Below are 20,109 nucleotides of genomic sequence, written 5' to 3'. Positions count from 1 at the left end.
CCATCAGTAGAGCTTTCTAAAGTTTAAGACTCTAGCACAGCTTCCAAGAAAAGCAAGAATCATCCCCACAGACTTTGCCAACCTCACCTCACCTCTTACCAGCCACTGCCTCCTACTCTCTGCTGCAGTCACAGGAAGCTACCTATGCCCCCAGAAAAGAGCAGTTACCAAGGACTACATTTTTATTAAAGCAGATTTGACCAATCTCTTTCAAATAGTATCAGAAAGAATATCAAAAACAAACAAAACCTTTCCATAGGTAACTGACTCGGGAATGGGTCTTGGGTACAAAGAAAATTTTTTCTGTTATTTTCCCTTTTTCTGTCTGCATACATTTTTCTATCTTCATGTGTTACATTAGCAATTAAAAAAATTGCTAGGAGAAAGTCAGGCAGCATCAGTCACTGGAGATACACATAGCTGCTTTTTACTGCTATCATACTAAAGATATAACTGACTCATGTGCTTTTGAAAGGAGTAAATGTGTATGTGGAAAACTTGCTAAATAATTCATAGAACTTCAATACTAAAATCATTGAAAAGTCAAACATATCAATCAATTCTTTAAACATGTCCCCATTCCTCAGTATCCATGGAGACATCTTGAAGAGTGCTGGATATAGGAAAGGCACCATCAGAAGAAGTAGATTGGGAGGAGATAGAAAAGGATCTCAAATTACCTAGAGAGATGCGGTGACTTGCACCAGTAATCAATTACAAACGGAACTAGAACCTGCATCTCCTAACTATGTCCACCCACACTATACATTTTGCATTCTAGTCGGGAGTTATAACTTTCTATAAGACATGGGATGGATGAGGGAATCCCTTGGAATATCATGATAAGAATCATGGTTTTGAAAATTTACCAGCTTGTAATAATAGGAAAGATTCAAAGTAGAAGAGGCCATTAGGGCCTGAATAGGGAGTTGCTATAGGTCACATGAAGAGCACCTGGGGAAAAGGTGAACTTTTGTTGACCATAGAATAGGAATTTCATAAAACACAGAGGAAAGGGGTGGCCATGGAAGCAAAAATAAACAGCTTAGAAAGGGATAACTTTAAAGTGGGCTGGGGTGAAGAGGAGGAGAGAGGGACAAGTTGGAGTGATTTTGCTGTGATGGCATGGCCGTGTAGCTTATGAGGAAACTATCTGCCTTCCTCAGGTTGGTGTTGTAGAGTTTCCTGTTACACATTCCATTTTCACTCTAACAATGCAGGAGACCTTCCTAATGCATTCTGTCGCTGTTGCATATTCCTCTCTCAGGTGGTAGTCATTGCTGTCTGTGATGAGACTGATTTAATTCAGCCTTGGGAAAGACCACATCAACATCTTCCCCAGGGCAAGTAAATAGCCTGGGTCTTGGACCACTTGTCATAGAGACTTATATTCTGGCCAGTATTGTTTTTGATCATCTATTACAGAGAGGTGGTGGCTATGCTGGGAGGAAGACTTCAGGTTTTGAGAAATAATTTAGGGGAAGACTAACATTGATTTGTTGAAAATGTGAGAGCTGTTAAAAAGTATCCTTTAGCCAGGTACAGTGGTTCAAGCCTGTTATCCTAGCTACTCAGAAGATAGAGATAGGGAGGATTGGGGTTCAAGACGCCTAAGCAAAAAGTTCACGAAACGTTATCTCAACCAATGACGGCATGGTGGTGTGCACCTGTCATCCCAGCTATGTGAGGAAGCACAAGCAGGAGGATTCAGTTCAGGCTGCCCTGTGCATAAAGCAAGGCCCTGTCTCAAAAATAACCAACGCAAAAGGGCTGGTGGAGTGGCTCAAGTGCAAAGCTCTGAGTTCAACACGCACACGTGTGCGTGTGTGTGTGTGTGTGTGTGTGTGTATTCTTTATAAGGATGTATGTTTAGTAAAGAAAAATTAAAATATTAAAAAGGGAATGTTGATTTATTTTTTATATCTCCTGCTAAAACAAGAAAATCTAACATGTACTAATTTGTTACAGGTGCTTTTCAGTGGGAAGAATTGGAAGAAGATATCAGGAAAAAGTTGAAAGATTCAGGGGATGTTTCTAATGTAATTGAGAAAGTTAAATGCATTTTAAAAACACCAGGAAAGGTAAATTAATTTGATTGACTCCCAGAATTATAATTAATATACTGTGAAGAATATAATATTGAATCATCAGAAAAGCTAAATAATACATAAATATAAATGCTTTCCTTAAGTATATTTTTGCATTCAAATATATTAAACAGAAACATATGCTATTTCTCACTTAGATTTTAATTTATGCAAGAATTAAAATATGTGTGAGTCATGCCTTGAAAGTGTTCATTTGTGAATTTTGTCTTCTGAAACACTCCACTGGAACTCTGGGAATACATGACCCATGTCAGGAATGAAAGGCTGTTTGATTTGTCAAGCTACAGTTAAGCTTCTTGGAGGGATTGCTTTCTCATGCCTCACGATTTCGGATCAAATAGTTTTCAGGAGCAGGGCAGTTCCTGTGAGTGCTTTTTTAAGAGTTCTGAGTAATCTGTTTAACCAGGTGGACATTTGAAGATTCTCTCAAGGATAGGTTCAAAATTATAAATATATAAAAGGTTATAAAAATAGGGACTTTGTATATGGCCATGGACATGTGCACATAAAAACTTAAAGTGTACTGACTCTAAAAAGGCTTTAAAAGTACATTTTAAAAAAAATTTTACGACAACTACATTACACAATTCAGCCAGTGTTCTCTTATTTCAAATTCTGTGATAAACAGATTGGCTACCATATATAAAAGAGTAAGTTATGTGCAGTGCCTGCCAGAATGTAGGTTTACATTGACTATAAGAAAAAAGACTATTCCTTTAATTTTCACACAGATCATTTCATCACTTCTATAGCCTAAGTTACAAACGTGAAAATTAACAGTTAGGAAATGTAAACTGTACTAACTTTTAATGAACATTTCTGGATTATTCTTAGTTGAGAAAAAAATTAACAAATGTGGAATTAAGGTGCATGGTCTTTTTTTGTTTTAATAATACTTTAAAGCAGATAAATGGGAGCTGTCCAGATTTACAAGTGTCTGGCAGGATGGTAGCTCTCTTACAATGTAATTCAACTATTAATTTTTTTGTAAAAATGTGAACATATGTCGACATTCTTTTTTCAAAATAGCTAATCTAGTTAACTCATTTGGACCAGTGAAAGTACCCATCATGTATATCTCTTCTTACTAAACTTCTATCCTCCCGTTTTTGTTTTCCAATTCAAAGCAAAAGTGACAAGGGAATCTGTTTCCATAGATTGATATTCTCTCTCTCTGTCTCTCTCTCTCTCTCTCTCTCTGCCTCTCAATATATAAAGATGTAGAAATACACATTCATACACAGTATATATATTTATATAGATGCACGTACACATTCATACATAGTATGTAACTACATAGTCACCCTGTGCAAATTCACCACCTGTGTATTAGTGGTGAGGGTAGAAGTATTGGTTTTGTTCTGAACTTGTGACTTTTCCTTAGGTCTGATTCTGCACACATTTCTTTGAGTACTGAGAGTAACATGAATTCTGATTGCGGAAGGGAAGTCTGGGGCCTGTGATTCTGTGATACTAAAGTAAATTCCCTCCTTTGCACAGGAGGGAAAAATTCTTCCACCCCTCATTATGTGCTTTCATGAGCTAAGGGTTGCTCGCATTCACTGAGTACATCATAGAAATGTAACACTGAATTGAAATTCAGGAAGTGTGGCTTTAAACTACCACAAAGTACTTCTGTGGCTCTGAGCAAGTCAGGGCTTTTTTTAGAATAAGGCATAAACCACATAATTTCTAAAGCCCGTGCTAACTGTTCAATTCTGTGATGCTTTTGGCTGTTACTGCTCTTTATGTGTGGCAGTCACTTGCATCCTAGTCCCAATTCTTCAGTGGGTGTTGCCATATATTGTGTACAGGATCTGGGATTGTATTTCATGAAACCATTTGTATGAAAACATTTTGCTTGTCTTGCTCACGGGTACCACCCTGGACTGGAGTTTCTTCTTCCCTATGAGGAAAGATGGTACGACTTTTCCCCTCACCAAAGATTTAAAACTTCTCTCCACAGTAGATTAGTCCAGAGTAGGGAGTGCCATTTATTCCTGTTGTTGCCAAAGTTGTATGTGTGATTTCTTAGGGATAAAACTCTGATTTCCTTAACTGACCAAGCAGAAAGAGTTCTGACTAGGGCTGAGGTTCTGAGATTCAGCCAGGGAGTGGAGCCATCACGAACGAATAAAATAATAACACTTCAATAAAAAATCATAACTGAATCATTCCAATTAAGGGGTCACATATTGGGTTTGTGGCCTGGATGAATCCTACTATTTAAAATGACTTTATTTCTTTATCTTTTGGGCAGCTGTACCTGAAAATGCTGTTCAGGCTTATTGTTTATCCACTGAAAATAAATTAAATTTTTTTGTTTTTTAGAAAAAGAAAAGAATGGAAGGTGAGGAAAGGAAGGCAGGCCTTTGACTTATGGGGTTAGAACAAAGGGATGTCTGAAAAGACCACAAAACAGGGTTAAACAAAGCCCCAAAGCCTGAATGGGACAGAGGCACTGTTTTGTTTTGTTTTTGTTTTTGTCTTTAATTTTTGGTTTTGTGAGACACAGTCTCACAGTCTCATGCTGGCTTTGAACTTGAAAGCCTCCTGACTCCACCTCTTCAGTGCTGGACTATAGGCGCGTGCCATCATGCCTGGCTATCTGAGTACCCTCTTAAAGAACAAACTCGATTGTTCAAATATATTTTACCAGGCATTCATATAAGTTTGGACTACTGCTCTCGGTTTCCTCTCAGTGACTCACAGGAACTCTCAGCTGTAGACTTGAGTTTTTACCCAGTCTCCTCCTGTACTGTGAATGCTGAGGAGTATGGGGTTACTCGGGTAGCAGGTGTAGTGTTGAGGGTTAGTTCCCTTGAGAGCTGTGGTCAGAGATGCCATGCAGTAGGTAATCATTATTCCTGCAGTTTGCACAGTTTTCCAAATTCTGAGCCGGGCCCATTTGTGTTATCAAAGTATATTGAGCAGCCTTTCTTTCCCTTGTGTTTATGTTTTTTCCTTACAGATTAACTGCCTAAGGAATTGCAAAACCTACCAATCCAGGAAGCCTCTGTGGTTTTATAACACTTCCCTCAGATTTTTCCTTAATAAACCTATGCTTGCTGATGTTGTCTTCGAAATACAAGGTATGGCTCAGCTTTTGCAAAGTTGGCTGTGCATTTTTATTTCTTGTTTGCTTTCCTCACCGTGTATTTCAGCATCACATACTTGGGGTGCAGGGATGTCTCTCAGGACGTAGATAAATATCAGCTGAATTTCAACAAAATGTCCCAGGAAGATGAAGTATTTTATAAAAATAAGAAAAGTAATTTATATTTTCTTCAGTATTTCCCCCTTATTGTGTACTCCACTAGGTTTTAGGGGTCAGCAGGGGATGGGATAATCTGTAATGTATCATATGTTTTTGAGCACTTGTTATTCATCTGAAACCAACTTCAAATTGTATTATCTCTTGCTTATTTTATTTGGTTTTCTTTTTATTGGTTGGTGAACATCAAGCACCTGCAGATACTGCTGCGTTTATCCCTCATAGCATTCTGAAAATTGTCATCACCAGAGCAACCAAAACCACTTCTTATCTCTGAGGGAAAATAATGCCACCTAATTTTAATAAAGATGAGCAGCATTAATGCCCATTACTAATTACGTGCACAGATAATTTTGTCACTGCAATAGTCTTAAAGATGATTTGTCAGATACCTTCAATTATGTAAGAATGATAGAAGAAATTGCTTCTAAATAAATTAAGTAGAATCACAGATGGGCTGTTGTGAAGAGGAAGATATAATGCTAATTTTATAGTAGAAATGTGTGACAGCTAACATAGTCATTTACTTTAAAAAAAAAAAAACAAAACCTTTCCCCAGAAAGGTTTATTTTGCTTTAGTCACTTGTCAAGATAAACAATGTATTGGAAACTTTCCAGAGTTAAGTTCCAAAGCTTTAGGGGAGAAACATGGTGGTACGTGTCTGTGATTGTAGCTACTCAGGAAGCAGAAATTTGGAGGATCATACTTCAAGGTAAGTTGCCAGCAAAAAACTCAAGAACCCTACCTGAAAAATAACCAAAGCAAAAAGGGCTGGGGCATGGCTCAAGTGGTAGAGCACTTGCCTAGTGAGCATGAGGCCCTGGGTTCAAACTCCAGTACTAAAAAAAAAAAAAGCCACTTTCAACAGCACCATTGCAGTGTGAGCCTGGCACACTGAAAATAGGACAGTAAAAGTGACCTTGAGACACAAAAAATGGGAGGAAAAACCCAACAAGCAGGCATTGACTTTGTGTAACCCTTTCATCATTTTAGAGAAACCTAAAACTGACTTTGTCTAAGCCCCTAATGTTATCACACCTTAATTCATTCATTAGTTGCCAAAATAAAATTCCAAAGTATATACCTACACCTCACTTTCATAAATAATTCATTTTAGGTAAATAAAGCCTTGTCAGAGATAAAGCCCCTGGTGGTTACAGAATTCCCTTAATACCTTCTAGAAGAAAAATCTTTGTCAATAAAGGTATTTACAGAAAATGCTTAGTATGTTCTATCCACATAGAGGAACCACGGGGATAGATAATTTTGTACAAATCATCTAAGAAGCTTCAGATTCCAGCAGAAAAGACTGTATCCATTGTTGAGAAGAAATGTAATTTGTAAATTAAAAAGTATTTCTTTCAAAATTAATTTTAAAAAGTCTTTGGAAGGATTGAATAGCAGTTTCTGTGTTCTGAAAGATGATGACTGATGCTACTGGAGGTGACTGGTGCTTTTTTCAAGATGACTTCTGTGAGGTGCTGAGGTTGGCGCTCAACACATCCATCCGTATAAGAGGAGGATAAGGTAGAAGCCGCTCATTCCAGGGACCATATGACAACGTAGGGCATGCTTTTCATTGGAGGAAAGGAGTGGTAGTCTGAAAGTTACATGGTGAACACACAAGAGTACTTTCTAGTGCTGTTTCTTCCAAGCCATGGTCAGTTCTGATGAATGTCTTCCATCCTATGCTAGATTAGAGTGTGGATATCAGTCAGATCCAGCATCTCTGACTTCCCTGGATGATGTGCTGTCACCTGTCCTATGGTCAGGACTGATCTGTCTCTTGCTACTCACACTATTTAATACAATTCAGGTAGAATGTAGTTAATTAGGTATTCACTTCTTAAGTCATGGTGAAGTTCTAGTCCTTTGGCTTTTTTTTTTTTTCTTTTTAACCTAGGTCTCCTTGATGGAATTTTTGGATATTTCCAAACCTTTTGGTCATGCTTTTAAAGAAAACTCTTTGATTACTCTGCAAACGAGTAATCTCATCCATTGTGTGTGTGTTTTTAGAAGTTTAAGAGGGAAGCCATCCTTCTAGTTTCAGAAGAAACTTAGAGTTACCACCAAAGAAGCATCTGTGGCATAAATCACTGTGCCCCATCCAGACCCCAGAACAGTGACTTACTTGCCTTTAATAAGTAGCTATTGGTAATGACATTAGTGATCCTGAAGTTGGGAATCAACATCTGAAGCATAAATACTCTTCAAGAAGACTTTGCTCGGGAATGCACTCATAAGAGGAGAGAGAGTGATCTCTCTGCCAGGAATGTTAATTATGTTTGAAAGCAACCACTGATGTAAATTAAATATGAACTTATGGCCCTATCATAGATAAATGAGTCAATGATTGTCTCCCATCCCTACCTTTTCTCTCTTGCTGTGTGTCTAGCCGCCACATTTACATAGCAGACATTAATGTGTGCTTATTAGTGTAGGAGGCTTGGCACCGAGCATTGTGTCAATGTAACCTATTGAAAAGATTTTCAAAGGAAATATGCAGCACATGCAAATAACATGTTGTATTAAGAAAAAAATAGAGCCCTGTCTCCTCAGAGCCTCTTGCTTTTCTTCCATTATTTCACCTTCTGATCCTTTTTGCAGGAACCTGCTCCCCTACCTGCCCTCCCCCAACCTATGCAGGGGCCGAGGCAGGAAGAATTAGTGGGTTGTAGTCTCTGTAGATCAAAACCTGATTTCTGTCAGGGAGTCAGGAGCAGAGAGGAACAGGACTGGATGGGAGCAGAATCCAGAAGCAGCTTCTGTGCTGTCAACTGCATGGGAGGCAAGTAGCCAAAAGGCTGTATAAAGGCAGTGGTTGGAGGATGGCTAAGACTGGAATTTGGAGCCCCAGATCTTGCTTTGGTTTTGCATCCCAACCAGTATGTGTCTTTGGACAAGTCATTGTTGGGTCCTCGCATCTTTGCATTTATGAAGTAAGAAGGGTGAACCACACAGATTCTGAAACGTCCTTTTGAGTGTTGAGTGGTATAACTCACTAACAGTCATCCTTCTTTGGTTCTCCTGCACCTGTGGGGTTATAGTTAGAATACTAAGCAGAGGTTTTGAGTTTGAAGAAGCTGGGTGAATTCTTACTCCTTTCAGAAGATAAAAATATATATCCATCCCACTGAATGAATCATGTTTGAATTCACCTCGGGGTGGTCACGCTGGACCAGTCAGGCTTAACTTACTAGGGACAGTTCTTTTATGTACTTCTGGAATTCTTCCAAAATGTATAGGGAAAAGCAAAACCAAAACAAAACGAAAATTAGAGGCATTCTAAATAAGGAAAGAAGCTAGGACTTAGAGCATCACTGACCTAACTCATGTCCTTGAGTGACAAACTGTTGAATATTCATGAAGAAACTTTATTATTTTCTGATTATGACAGTCATCTAATTGTTACAGACCAGTGTTCGCAGAATAATCTCATTTATACAAAATTTGTGTTCTGTTCATTTATAAAAAGTGTCTGGAGGAGTGTAGACCATATTGTGAACAATGGTTATCTTTAGAATGAGATAGGAATGGTGGCATTTAGAAAAATGTTCTTTAAGTGCTCATTGTAGGAGAGTCAGACATAAAGGAGAAGAGAAAAATCACTTATTAGCCTACTTCCCAGTCACAACTAATGTTTGACCTTGGTATGTATATGCCATTTTTCTCTGCTTAAAAGTAGGGGCCAGGCAATAAATACTATTTATACAATTGTATATCCTTAATTTATTTTTTTTTTTCAGTGTTTTTAGGCAAAATTATTTAATGTCAATAAATTATTTAATAATTTTACATGTTTTGGTTGGTTTTACTGCACATCAACGTCACCTTTAAAGTTGATTTTTCTTCCAGGATAGCCCTCTTTAAAAGATGCTTAATCCAGTTGTCCACAAAATTTGGGCTTCGTCTTTAATGTGGCCACTTGAATTGCAGATTGGAATTATTGATGGCAACTTCAAAATTCCCCATCTGAGGACCTGTGAGATTTAATTTCCTGAAGCAATTTATTGTTCAGTCCTAGGAGATTAATTATAGAAAGCACTTTATAAATACCAAGTTTTTCTAGGAAACATTTTTCTCATTGCATCTTTTCATCCATGAGCTTAAGCAAAGTGTTACAGATCTCATTGTCACCACTCCAATGCATTTACTGTGATGGAAGCATGACCTGTGTCTCAATTTAGCCACATTGACCAATCTAGGACACCAATCAGCAGTGCCCCCTCTCATCTGGAATGAGGCAAATTAATTTATTTTTTAATGGTACTGGGAATTGAACTTAAGTCCCTATGGGCAAATGCTACTACTTGTGCCACACCCCCAGTCCTTTTGCTTTATCAGTTCATTTTTCAGATTAGGTCTTGAGCATTTTCCCGGCCAGCCTCAAACTGTGATCCTCCTACCTCTGCCTCCCCAGAAGCTGGGATTACAGGTGTGCAACACCATGCCTAGCTAATTGTGTATCCTTTATTTTAAATTTATGCCATAAGCATTTCACATGGTCTTAAAAACTTCTTAACATTTTAAATGTCATTGTGTGGTCATAGCCTTTTTAAAATTTTTGTTATAGGTATAAAATTTAGGTATTTCCTACATTTTCACCATTAGAAATGACAGCCACATTGGGAGATTTACTGTAAATATCTGACTGAAATTAGGATTAATTCCTTGTGTTACTTAATCAAGAGATATAAATATCTGTAAGATCTAGTCTTTGCTATGAAATTGTATATATCCAGAAAGATTATAGCAATTTACATTCCCATTAACAGTTTATGAGGGTTTAGCATATCTAAACCATTAAGAATGCTTATATCTTGTTTTTCTTACAAATTTGATATGAGTTTTTTAAATATATGTATATATGTGTATATATGTATATATTTATTTATATATATATACACATACGTATATATATAGAGAGAGAGAGAGAGAGAGAGAGAGAGCGCAAGTCTGGAAGCAAACTGCATTGTGTTCCAGCAGTTGCCTGGTATTTTGGTGGTGTTACTCACAGCCTTAGTTGTCTAGTGTTGGTGGAACAGAGGTTGTACCTTTTTAACTCCAAAGTGGGCACACAGTATGTGCTTAAAGCTTCTGGTTGGTGCAGTCAGAACAATTAGATTTCAGAATGGTTTAGTCATAGCTGTTACCCTATTTAAAAAGTCAAAGAGCTTCCAAATGAATCCTGTTTTCTTGTCATTCTCTGAAAATTTATACCAGGCATTAAAGATTTGCCTTTTAGGTCTTATTAATGCAGTGTGTCTCATACTGGGCCTTTGTTTTTTAGTTATAGTTGAATTAATAACAGGCAGCCAAATATTAATATAACTAGAAAAAGCTAATATCCTTTTTTTCTTTTTTGGTGTAAATGGAAACAGCTTTTTTAAGTGTGAATGTATCTCTGACTGTGATCAACTTATCGGTTTAAATATTTGACACAAAAAATGGAGAGAGCATTCTTATATTTTAAATTGATTTATCTTGAACTTTAAGACAGACTCTCAGTGATAGTTGGATAATAACCTATCTCAAATCTTCATTATAAATCTTCATATAGAAAAGTCTTAGATAAACTTGCAATTTTTTCTCTAATACTTTACCTAAAATATTTATAATATAAAATACATACTCTGCAAGACTCATATTTATGAACTAATTCATATTTGGATATAACTTTAGTTACATCCCTAATATAATCCTTAATATAAATTTATATAAAGTAACAGGAAAGATAATTTTTAAATTAAAATTAATAGCTAAATTAAATTTAATGTTTTCCCTTCACTCAATAATAAAAAATTTTGAATAAGTCTTTGGATTCATCACTCCAGTTTTGAGCATGAATATCACCCAACCTCCTGCCAGGCTTTAAGGAACCTGAAACGAGAATGGAATCTGTAAAATGACTTCCACCACCTGATGAACTGCTGCCCTTCATCAGGCAGTACTGACAGGCCAGAAAGACCTGCTGGGATCTTTACTTGGATGCATACTAACTACATAGATTGGTTGCATTACTTTACATTTCTGACCCTTCAAGATCAAAAATACCAAGTAGATAGGGGTGCAGTGAAGTCTGGTAAGTGACCTTGAAATTTTAACAGAAATTTCCGTTTATATTATGGAACAGCTTTGTTTCCTATAAAATGGAGATTCTGCTGTCTACCTTGTGGATGATTACAAGACTAAGCTAGTGCATGTGGAGACCAACAGAGCCTTTGCAGTGACAGCCAACACTGGTGGGTCTCAGCACTTCTCCCCTTTGAACCCAGGTGCTGTTTCAGGCCATCACCCACAACTGGGTACAGTTGACATGAGATGTGAAATCCTGACATGGGATTCTGTCCCTGTAATATATTTTCACCACCGCCCATAATTCATTATTAGGGCTCACTTAAAGGAAGTTACTATAGCAGTTCCAAAGTGAGTCTTGATAAATATTTTGACCTGACTTAGAAAGACATTTGAATTTGTGTCTCATGAAAAGATCTTTTACAAAATTATATTCCTTCCTGTAAACTTATATAGTACACATTCTAAGTCTCTCTTGAACTTGGCAGCTATCCTTTTTTTTAAGAATGCACCCAAACACAGTTCTAAAATTTGACTTTTGACACCTAGAAAGTAATATGTAAAAGATGTGCCAAATGTTGTATTTTATTTGAATATGTGATAAAAAACAAACATATATAGTTTATATAAAATGACTAAAACACTTGAGCCTAATTTTATTTCACTCTTATTGTTCCTTTCCTTTAAAAAGTTTCTTAAACTAACATCATGTGAACACTGCAAAAATAAAAGATAGTTTGGCCTTGACATTTTCAAATAACATGTTTATCTTTCAACTAGAAAATTTGTATATTTTTCCCCTAAATAATCCTTCACCCATAGCTTATTGCCAGCTAGTCATACGCTCTGCATTATGTTCTTTCAGCATGATTTTTGTATATAATATTAAAAAATGTAACCACAGTTAGATATTGTATTACATTTTCATGGCACAATGATTTATAACACTAAAACAGTCATTTAAAAAGCTGAGAAATAGAGATGATGTTTTCTTTACGGGCAGTTATAATGGTTTTCCAAACTAAATTCCAAGTTTGAAGTGGGCTTAAGAATGCTTGAAGGTTCTGAGTGTTTTGTTGCTGGTTTTGCAACTTTGTTGTAACATTAGGAAAAGAATTTTCTGTTAAAATTTCAAAGCTTATTTATGAAATTCCATCCCCACATACTATCTGCTTGGTATTTTTAGTGACTCTTAAATCCCTCTGTTTAACTCAAATGATTGATCATCCAGTTTCTTTAAGTTATGTTTCTAATTTTCCTTTTTGTTTAAATGGTGCCCTATTTATTTTGAAAACTTTTAAACCTTAAAATTACAAGTCAAATTGCATTACCTATTTGAATTCCTTGTTAACTGCTGTCTACAAACATCCCCAGCATGCTTTAATTATGGAAATTGGTCCTCTTGGTAGATGACATTGTCACATTGAGGATGCGAAAGTTGTGACAGAGAAGGGAGGATGCCTGCTGGTAGGTAGTGGTTACTGGGCAGGGATGGGGACACTCCTTGAAGCTACTTTCTTGCTCCTGGGAGAGGTGTGGTTGTACAAATCACAGTGCTAGCCAGTGGACTTAGCTGGCAATATTAGGGGTTGTGGATTCTGACAGATTATTGGCTTTGGAGAAAGCCACTGGGCTTAGCTGGAACTCTTCTTTTTCCCTAAGTGAAGAGGTGTTTTGCTTAGATTTAAAAGAGGCAAAGAACCCAACAATTGTAAATATTTTAGAGAATATTATATATCCCTGATAAGGATGCAGTTTTAGGGATATGTAGGTCAGTTCTTGGGCAGTGCAGAGTGTTTTGGCTCATAGCATTACTTCCTGAGAAGGAGCAACTTTGTCAGCACCACTAGCCATGAGGTCTTCCACTTAACTACAAGTCCTGCTCCAAAGCAAGGGTCACTTTGACTTCCTAATCTTCGTATCTTCAATTCCAAACACAGTAATCCACACATGGTGGGAGCTTGAACTGATGCAGGCTGAATGCTTACAGTGTCGACTTGTGTTTTCCTTCTGTGGTGGTGAGAACTGCTTCACCACCCCACAAATCCCAGGGGCTATCTGTGCACGACTCCCCACCCTCTGGTGCTGACTTTGTGCAGTGGAGCAATAGCTGGAAAGCCTAGCACACTTGCCCTAGACAGTTTCATGTAATAAGCTTCAGTATGGCGTATGGGCTGAGATGGCCTTTAAAATTCAGACTTCTGGCCATCCCAGAAGACCATGTTCATGTGAAATAGATGGTTCCCGGGAGTAGACTGCTAGGGAGACAGCTGGGAGCAAGGTCATCCCCTTCCAAACTTTTGTAAGTTCTAAAATGTTCTCCTTGACTCTGTAAGTCACCTCCTGCTGAAGGTGTGGACTGTTTGTGGCTTACTTGTTACAGTTTCCTGTTTCTGATATGGGGAAGCCTGGCCAACACTACATTGTGAGTTTGGCCAAGAAAGATAATGGGGTTGTTTTCTTGGGAGGACCATGGGCAGAGTGGGGTGGTGTTATTCAAGCCAGTCATAAAGAGTAGATATTTTATCGTATAATCATGGAGTAAAATATGTCATTTTCAGTGTTTCTGTCTTTGGGAACTATAAACCAAATAACAATGGTTCCCTGATTTGCAAATTGTTAATTTCAGAGTCAGTTTTTGAGCTTTTGTTGTTCAATTTGAAACTAAGAACTCTCTAGAGTAATGTTGATTATCACCCTAAAATGTGGTTTTACCATATCATCTCAGCTATCTTACTACAATACCACTCTAATTAGAAAGAAAATGACTGGTATAGTGACTGCAAGTTTATCTTACTTTTTTTCCTTTTGCACTTTTCAGGTACAACAGTGCCAGCCCACAGAGCCATTCTGGTGGCCCGTTGTGAAGTGATGGCAGCCATGTTTAATGGTAATTACATGGAGGCAAAGAGTGTTCTGATTCCAGTTTATGGTGTTTCCAAAGAGACTTTCTTGTCATTTTTAGAATACCTGTACACAGACTCTTGTTGCCCAGGTGAGCAGTATAGATGCTAAGGAATGTCTCACAATTCTTTTCCTTGTCACTCATGTGAAATTGCTTTTTGTGAAATCTGTTCTCATTTAAGGTCTGCATGTTGACATCATGGTATGTGCTAAGCAGTTGGAAATGGTGTTGGGACAACAATGGATTTTCACTTAGTTTAGGAAGAAGAACAATGTTTGAGAGCCTTTTTATGAACTGTCAGACTCTGACATATAAATTCATATGTCTCAGCCAGCACTGGCAGCCTCGTGATCACATAGGCACTCAGGAAATAGAAGTTTGGGGATAACCAGTGGCTGTTCTAATTCTATAGTTTGGAGCAGAGGGCTCCTTGGAGTACTGTCTCTTCCAGAAGAAGAGGATTAGAAAACTTATTATGGTTCTGACATCTGATTGAAGCATTTTAAAGGAATTTGATATTCTGAGACCCTAAGGTCTTCATGGCCCAGAGGATGTAGGATTTTAAAGGCTCTTTCTGACTTCTAAAGTCAGACTGCCCTAAAACATTTCCTAAGATGTTTTTGGACACCCTGTGGAATATAGGATTTATTTCCAAATTCACTGACCAAAGACTGTTTGATCAGGAACCAACAATCTATGACAGCTACAGGCTGGAACAAATCTTGCAGGTTTCCTATCGCTGGAGGCACCTTGGAGAAAATAGCAAACTCCTTTTAACAGATGCAGGCTCAGGAGCCCCTTTGATTATTCTTCACTCTTTGGCCACCAGATGGCTCCCGCCACAAACACAGCTAGAATAAACCCTGTGTGGCTTAGTCCCGGAAGCTAAGACCTTGATTACAAAACCCAGCCAGGCATCTTAGCAGATACCAAAAGAAAAAACATTTCAGGCCATATCTTTCTAGGTTCACTGCTTTCACTTTTAGACTAGGAAGATTTTGTGCATTTATTGAAATAAATTTTAAACAAGTCATAAGAAAATTCCTTTTCTCATTGAATTAATCTGGTCTCTCTGCTACGAATATTAGTATTCTGGAGCCAGTTACTATCAGTGTTAAAGTTATGTTTACCGTTTTTTTTTTGTGGGTGTGTGGTACTGAGATTTTGATTTCTGGCCTTGGACTTGCTAGGCAGGCACTCTTCTGCCTGAGCCATGTCCCCAGCCCTTTTTGCTTTAGTTATTTTTGAAGCAGGCCTGGACCATGATCCTCCTATTTATGCTTCTTGCATAGCTGGGGTGACAGGTGGATGCCACCACACCCAGTTTTATTGATTGAGATGTGATCTCTCGATGTTTTGCCTGATCTGGCCTTGAATAGAGATCTTCCTGATCTCCACCTCCCAAAATAGCTAGGATTACCAGCAATTAGCCACCGTGCCAGGCTTGGCTTATCATTTTTGCTTAATAAAAATGAAAGCAATTGGTTTTTGTTGGAAATAAACATTTTGTTTTGATAGTGGAAATTTTGTATATAAATTAAAAATTTGACCAGATTTGAAGTAATAAGAAAATCTGGTTTCTCAGAAACCATCTCTGAGTAATTGAAGCTGCTAATTTTAGGTTTTATCTTGCTAATCAGGAAAAAATGCTCAGGAAAACAATAACTTTAGGGGAAAATACCTTAAAAACTAGTAAGAGGCATGTGGGGAAAGTAAATCCAAATGAACAGAGTTGAGCCAAATGCTAGAAAAATCTGCACTGAGAAAATTGCATAATGATTCTGTGTTAAATACTTGTGGGTTCTTGGTCCCATAGCTACGAAAGAATGTAAGAAATTTCAGGAGTAGAAGAAAGAATTACATGAAAAATCAGACTTTTAGAGAAGGGTTTTTAAAAACTAACTGGGTAGTTGCCAGGAGGCTGGAGAGGGGGGCAAGGGTGAGTTACTGTTTCATGGGTCCAGAGTTTCAGTTTGAGAAGATGGGTCAAGTTCTGGGTGGGTGATGGCAATGGGTGCACAGCATTGAGACTGCTTCATGCCACTGACCTGTATTCCAAAAATGGTTAAAATGGTAAGCTTTATGTTATGCTTAGTCTACCATAAAAATGAAACAAGCCTGGGGACTAAAGCCAAGAAAGCAGAATTTCAAGGATTTAGTTTAGCTAACAGAAAGGTCTACTTGATAGCTCTGGATTGGTTATTATGGGCAGTTACAGAATCATTTTCTCTGGAGAATTAAAACTAAGATTCTCTTCTGAGTATGAAGACAAATGGATTTTTTAGAAGATGAAGTAATAGTTTAGACTGATGACCACTCAAGCTTTTCCTAGGAATTCTAGTCTACACTGTATGATACCACTGGTGTTTCTTTGTTGTATGTGTGGTTTCTGTTTCAGGTCATAAAAGCAATGGTGTTATCATCCACTGTCTCTTTCCCATCTCTCATCAGCTGGCATTTTCCAGGCCATGTGTCTCCTGATCTGTGCTGAGATGTACCAGGTCTCCAGGCTGCAGCACATCTGTGAGCTGTTCATCATCACACAGCTGCAGAGCCTGCCAAGCAGGGAACTGGCTGCCATGAACCTCGACATAGTTGACCTGCTCAAAAAGGCCAAGGTAATTGGCTCTGTGTGTCTTGTTCTTCTGATGTTTAAAAAAAAAAAAAAATTACTCTTTAAATTTTGTTTTTAAAACATCTGGGTCTTTCTTTTCTTGCTTTTTTTGCTGTCTCCTTAACTTATTTTAGACTTCATTTTGTCATAATCAAGTCTTAAGATCATATGTATTTAATATTAGGGATAAATACAAATTTTAAAAAATCCAAATACCCTCATCTTTCTTTGTAATATATTTACATTGAGCATGAGATAAGTAAGTTGCGCCCCTCCAAATTTAGTTTAAATTTTCTTTTTTTATTCTTTCTGGCATTTCACAACTTCTTTTTTGATTAGTCACTTTCATAGTATTATAACAAGTCTGTTATACTTTTAAAAAATGGACACAAGTTTCTTTCCCCTTGTCTTTAAATAACTTATGTGTAAGAGAGCTTCCTGTGTGGCCGCACTGATTTCTTTCCATGTGTCACCCTAACCCCTGCCTGCCTAGTTTATCAGGAAATTTTTCCTGACCTAGTTTCTGATTATTTGATTATCCTTATTTTTCCCTTGAATTGAAAAAGTCTGATATACCAGCTCTTTTTGAATTTTATTGTTTGTTTCTGAAGACTTTTTTATTTGCTTTAAGCCTAAATTTACCAGTTTCCTTTGGTGGTCCCTAATTTAGCAATTATGAATCCTAGATAACAGGAACATTTTTTTCTCAATGCTGAGGCTTGGCTCTTGAGTATCCCCCAAAGGCCCATACACAAGAAGCTTGGTCCCTTGGTACTATTGGGAAACAGTAAAAACTTTTAAGGTAAGTCCTAGTGGGGGTCTTTAGGTTATTGGAGGCTTGATGAAGGGGATTGTGGGAATCCTGTTCCTTTCTTCTTGTCTTTTCCTTCTCAGCTGAAAGTAAGTGGTTTTCCTCTGCCACGTACTTTTGCCATAGTGTGCTGTCACAGGCCCAAAGCAATGGGGCCAACTGATTATGGATTAAAATATCTAAAACTGAGCCACAATGAAGCTTTTCTGTTCATAATATGGTTATCTCAGGTGTTTATTATGGTAACAGAAAGCTGGCTAACAGAAAGCTCCCCTAGAAGTTCCTAGTTGAAGGTTCCACTTCCCTGGGCAGTTCATCCTATTGATCAGAATTAGGGTAGCTTTCCCTCAACATTCCTCTGGCTTTGGTCTTTTAGCAGAACAGGAGTCCCCAGTAGCTCTCTGAATAATCAGTTTCCAGTCACTGTGTTGTCATGTCTGCATCACTCATGCCTTCTTCTAGAGGTGAGCATTTTTACTGTTCGCTCCCTTCTACTTCAGCTCTCCTCTTTCCTCACTCCCCTGCCACAATTCCGCCTTCACTGCCCGTATTTCTGTTAAGGTGTCCCATTGCATGTTCCATCCATCTAACATACAGGACATGCTTGTTTCGTCCAGTCAGATTCCTTGTCTCTACTTCCACTTAAGCTGTATTTATCCATACTTCAATGAGTCCTCTGAAGTTGTATTTGCTCTCATATTAAAATTTAAATCCATCTTCATTCTTATAATGTATATGCTATTATTTGACTACCTGTGTCTATAAGGCAGCCTTTTCCTGTGAGGTTTTGGTTACTTTCTCCATATTCTTTAGGTAGCTCTAAAGTCCTATAGCATTTCGTTTTTGTTTTTTTTTTTTAAATGACTTTCTCTTTTATTCTTTTGTCATTTCAGTTTAAAACTATTATTTTAGGATAACACACTTTTCCAACAAACATAGTTTTTAAGAGAAAGAAGAGATGCATTACATCTGCTGTCTAGAATGCACAATGATGGTGTCTTAAATCTTTTCAAAAATAAGATTCTGCATTTGAAGCATGTTTTTGCAGTCAGCTTCCATGTCCGTGATCTCTCTTCTGTTTCAAAGTCCCAGCCCTTAGGCACTATCCTGGTCTTCTGGTGATAGGTTTTCTGCTCTGGGTCAGTCCTCTAATGGTAGCAGTGGCTTCTGTTAAAATCATCACAGGTCCATGCTGTGAATTCCCATGAACTCACTCACATTCATCTGCTCAAAGATAAGAGGAGAAAAAAAATGTTAAAATGTGATATAGGATAAACTTATTCAGTACTTTCTAATTCACAAATTCTGGGTAATGAAATAAGAGGAACCTGTAAATTTGTATGTTAAAATATTCTCATATAGTAGAGTGTTTAATATTCTCATATAGTAGAGTGTTTAATATTCTCATATAGTAGAGTGTTTTTGTTTTTCTTCTTTTTTTTTTTTTAGTGTTACTGGAATATGAATCCAGGACCTCATGCTTGCTAGACAAGTGTTCTGTCACTTGAGCCATGCCTCCAGCCCTTTTTGTTTTAGGCTATTTTTTAGATAGGGTCATGTGCTTTTTACCCAGGGCCAACTTCAGACCTTGGCAGTCCTTCTACCTATGCCTCCGACCTAGCTGGATTACAGATGTGCATCAGCACACCTGGCTTTTTTTTTTTTTTTTGAGATAGGGGTCTCACTAACTTTTTCCATGGGCTGGCTTTGAACTACTGTCTACTTCACAAGTAGCTGGGATTATAGGTGTGAATCCCAGTTCCCAGCCGTCATTCTGTATAATTTTTCAAAAGATTATGACCTTAATTCTTCCTTAAGATGTGAAATTTTAACTTTGTTCAGAAGAATTTAACGTTTTATTATATTAATGCTTACTACTAGTTATATAATATTTTTGAGTGTTTTTAACAGAGCCATCCTTAGCCAAGATATGGAAGGATCTTAAACGTCCATCTAAGAATGAACAGATAAACAAAATGTGGTATATACATACAGTGGAATATTATTCATCCTTAAAAAGGAATGAAATTTTGATATATGGTACAACATGACATGGATGAACCCTGGAAAATATTATGACACAAAAGGACAAATACTGTATGATTTCATTTGTATAAAGTACCTAGATAGTCAGATTTATAGTGACAGAAAGTAGAATAGAGTAACCAAAGTCCAAGGGTAGGGAGCTAAAGGGAGTTACTGTTTTAGGGTACAGAGTTTCTGATTTGGGTGACAGAATAGCTTTGGAAGTAGATAGCGGTATTGGCGGCACAGCTATGTGAATGTACTTAAGACTACTAAACTGCACGTACGAGGGCAGA

General features: G+C 37.5%; 2 protein-coding genes and 1 non-coding gene across 6 annotated transcripts in view; 1 reads left to right on the top strand and 2 right to left on the bottom strand.

Moving 5' to 3' along the window:
- The window catches only part of Rhobtb3 (Rho related BTB domain containing 3), a 52,374-nt gene that overhangs the window by 23,906 nt on the left and 8,359 nt on the right, over positions 1-20,109 (top strand). For all 3 annotated transcript variants that reach the window (XM_074077054.1, XM_020187081.2, XM_074077055.1), the window contains exons 7-10: positions 1,969-2,081; positions 5,080-5,200; positions 14,280-14,453; positions 16,815-16,981. In XM_074077054.1, coding sequence (XP_073933155.1) covers positions 1,969-2,081; positions 5,080-5,200; positions 14,280-14,453; positions 16,815-16,981 — 575 coding nt within the window. The remainder of the gene's footprint in view (positions 1-1,968; positions 2,082-5,079; positions 5,201-14,279; positions 14,454-16,814; positions 16,982-20,109) is intronic.
- Positions 9,497-9,629, bottom strand: LOC141424505 (small nucleolar RNA SNORA1). Its single transcript, XR_012449416.1, has one exon. It is a non-coding gene; the product is annotated as a small nucleolar RNA SNORA1 (small nucleolar RNA).
- Positions 17,551-20,109, bottom strand: part of Glrx (glutaredoxin) — a 33,778-nt gene continuing 31,219 nt past the window's right edge. For both annotated transcript variants that reach the window (XR_012449099.1, XR_012449100.1), the window contains one exon: positions 17,551-19,012. The gene's annotated coding sequence lies outside the window, so the exon portion shown is untranslated. The remainder of the gene's footprint in view (positions 19,013-20,109) is intronic.

This window comes from Castor canadensis, chromosome 6 (genome assembly GCF_047511655.1).
Source record: "Castor canadensis chromosome 6, mCasCan1.hap1v2, whole genome shotgun sequence".
Classification (NCBI taxonomy): Eukaryota; Metazoa; Chordata; class Mammalia; order Rodentia; family Castoridae; genus Castor; species Castor canadensis.
This window is presented reverse-complemented; position numbering and strand designations above follow the sequence as displayed.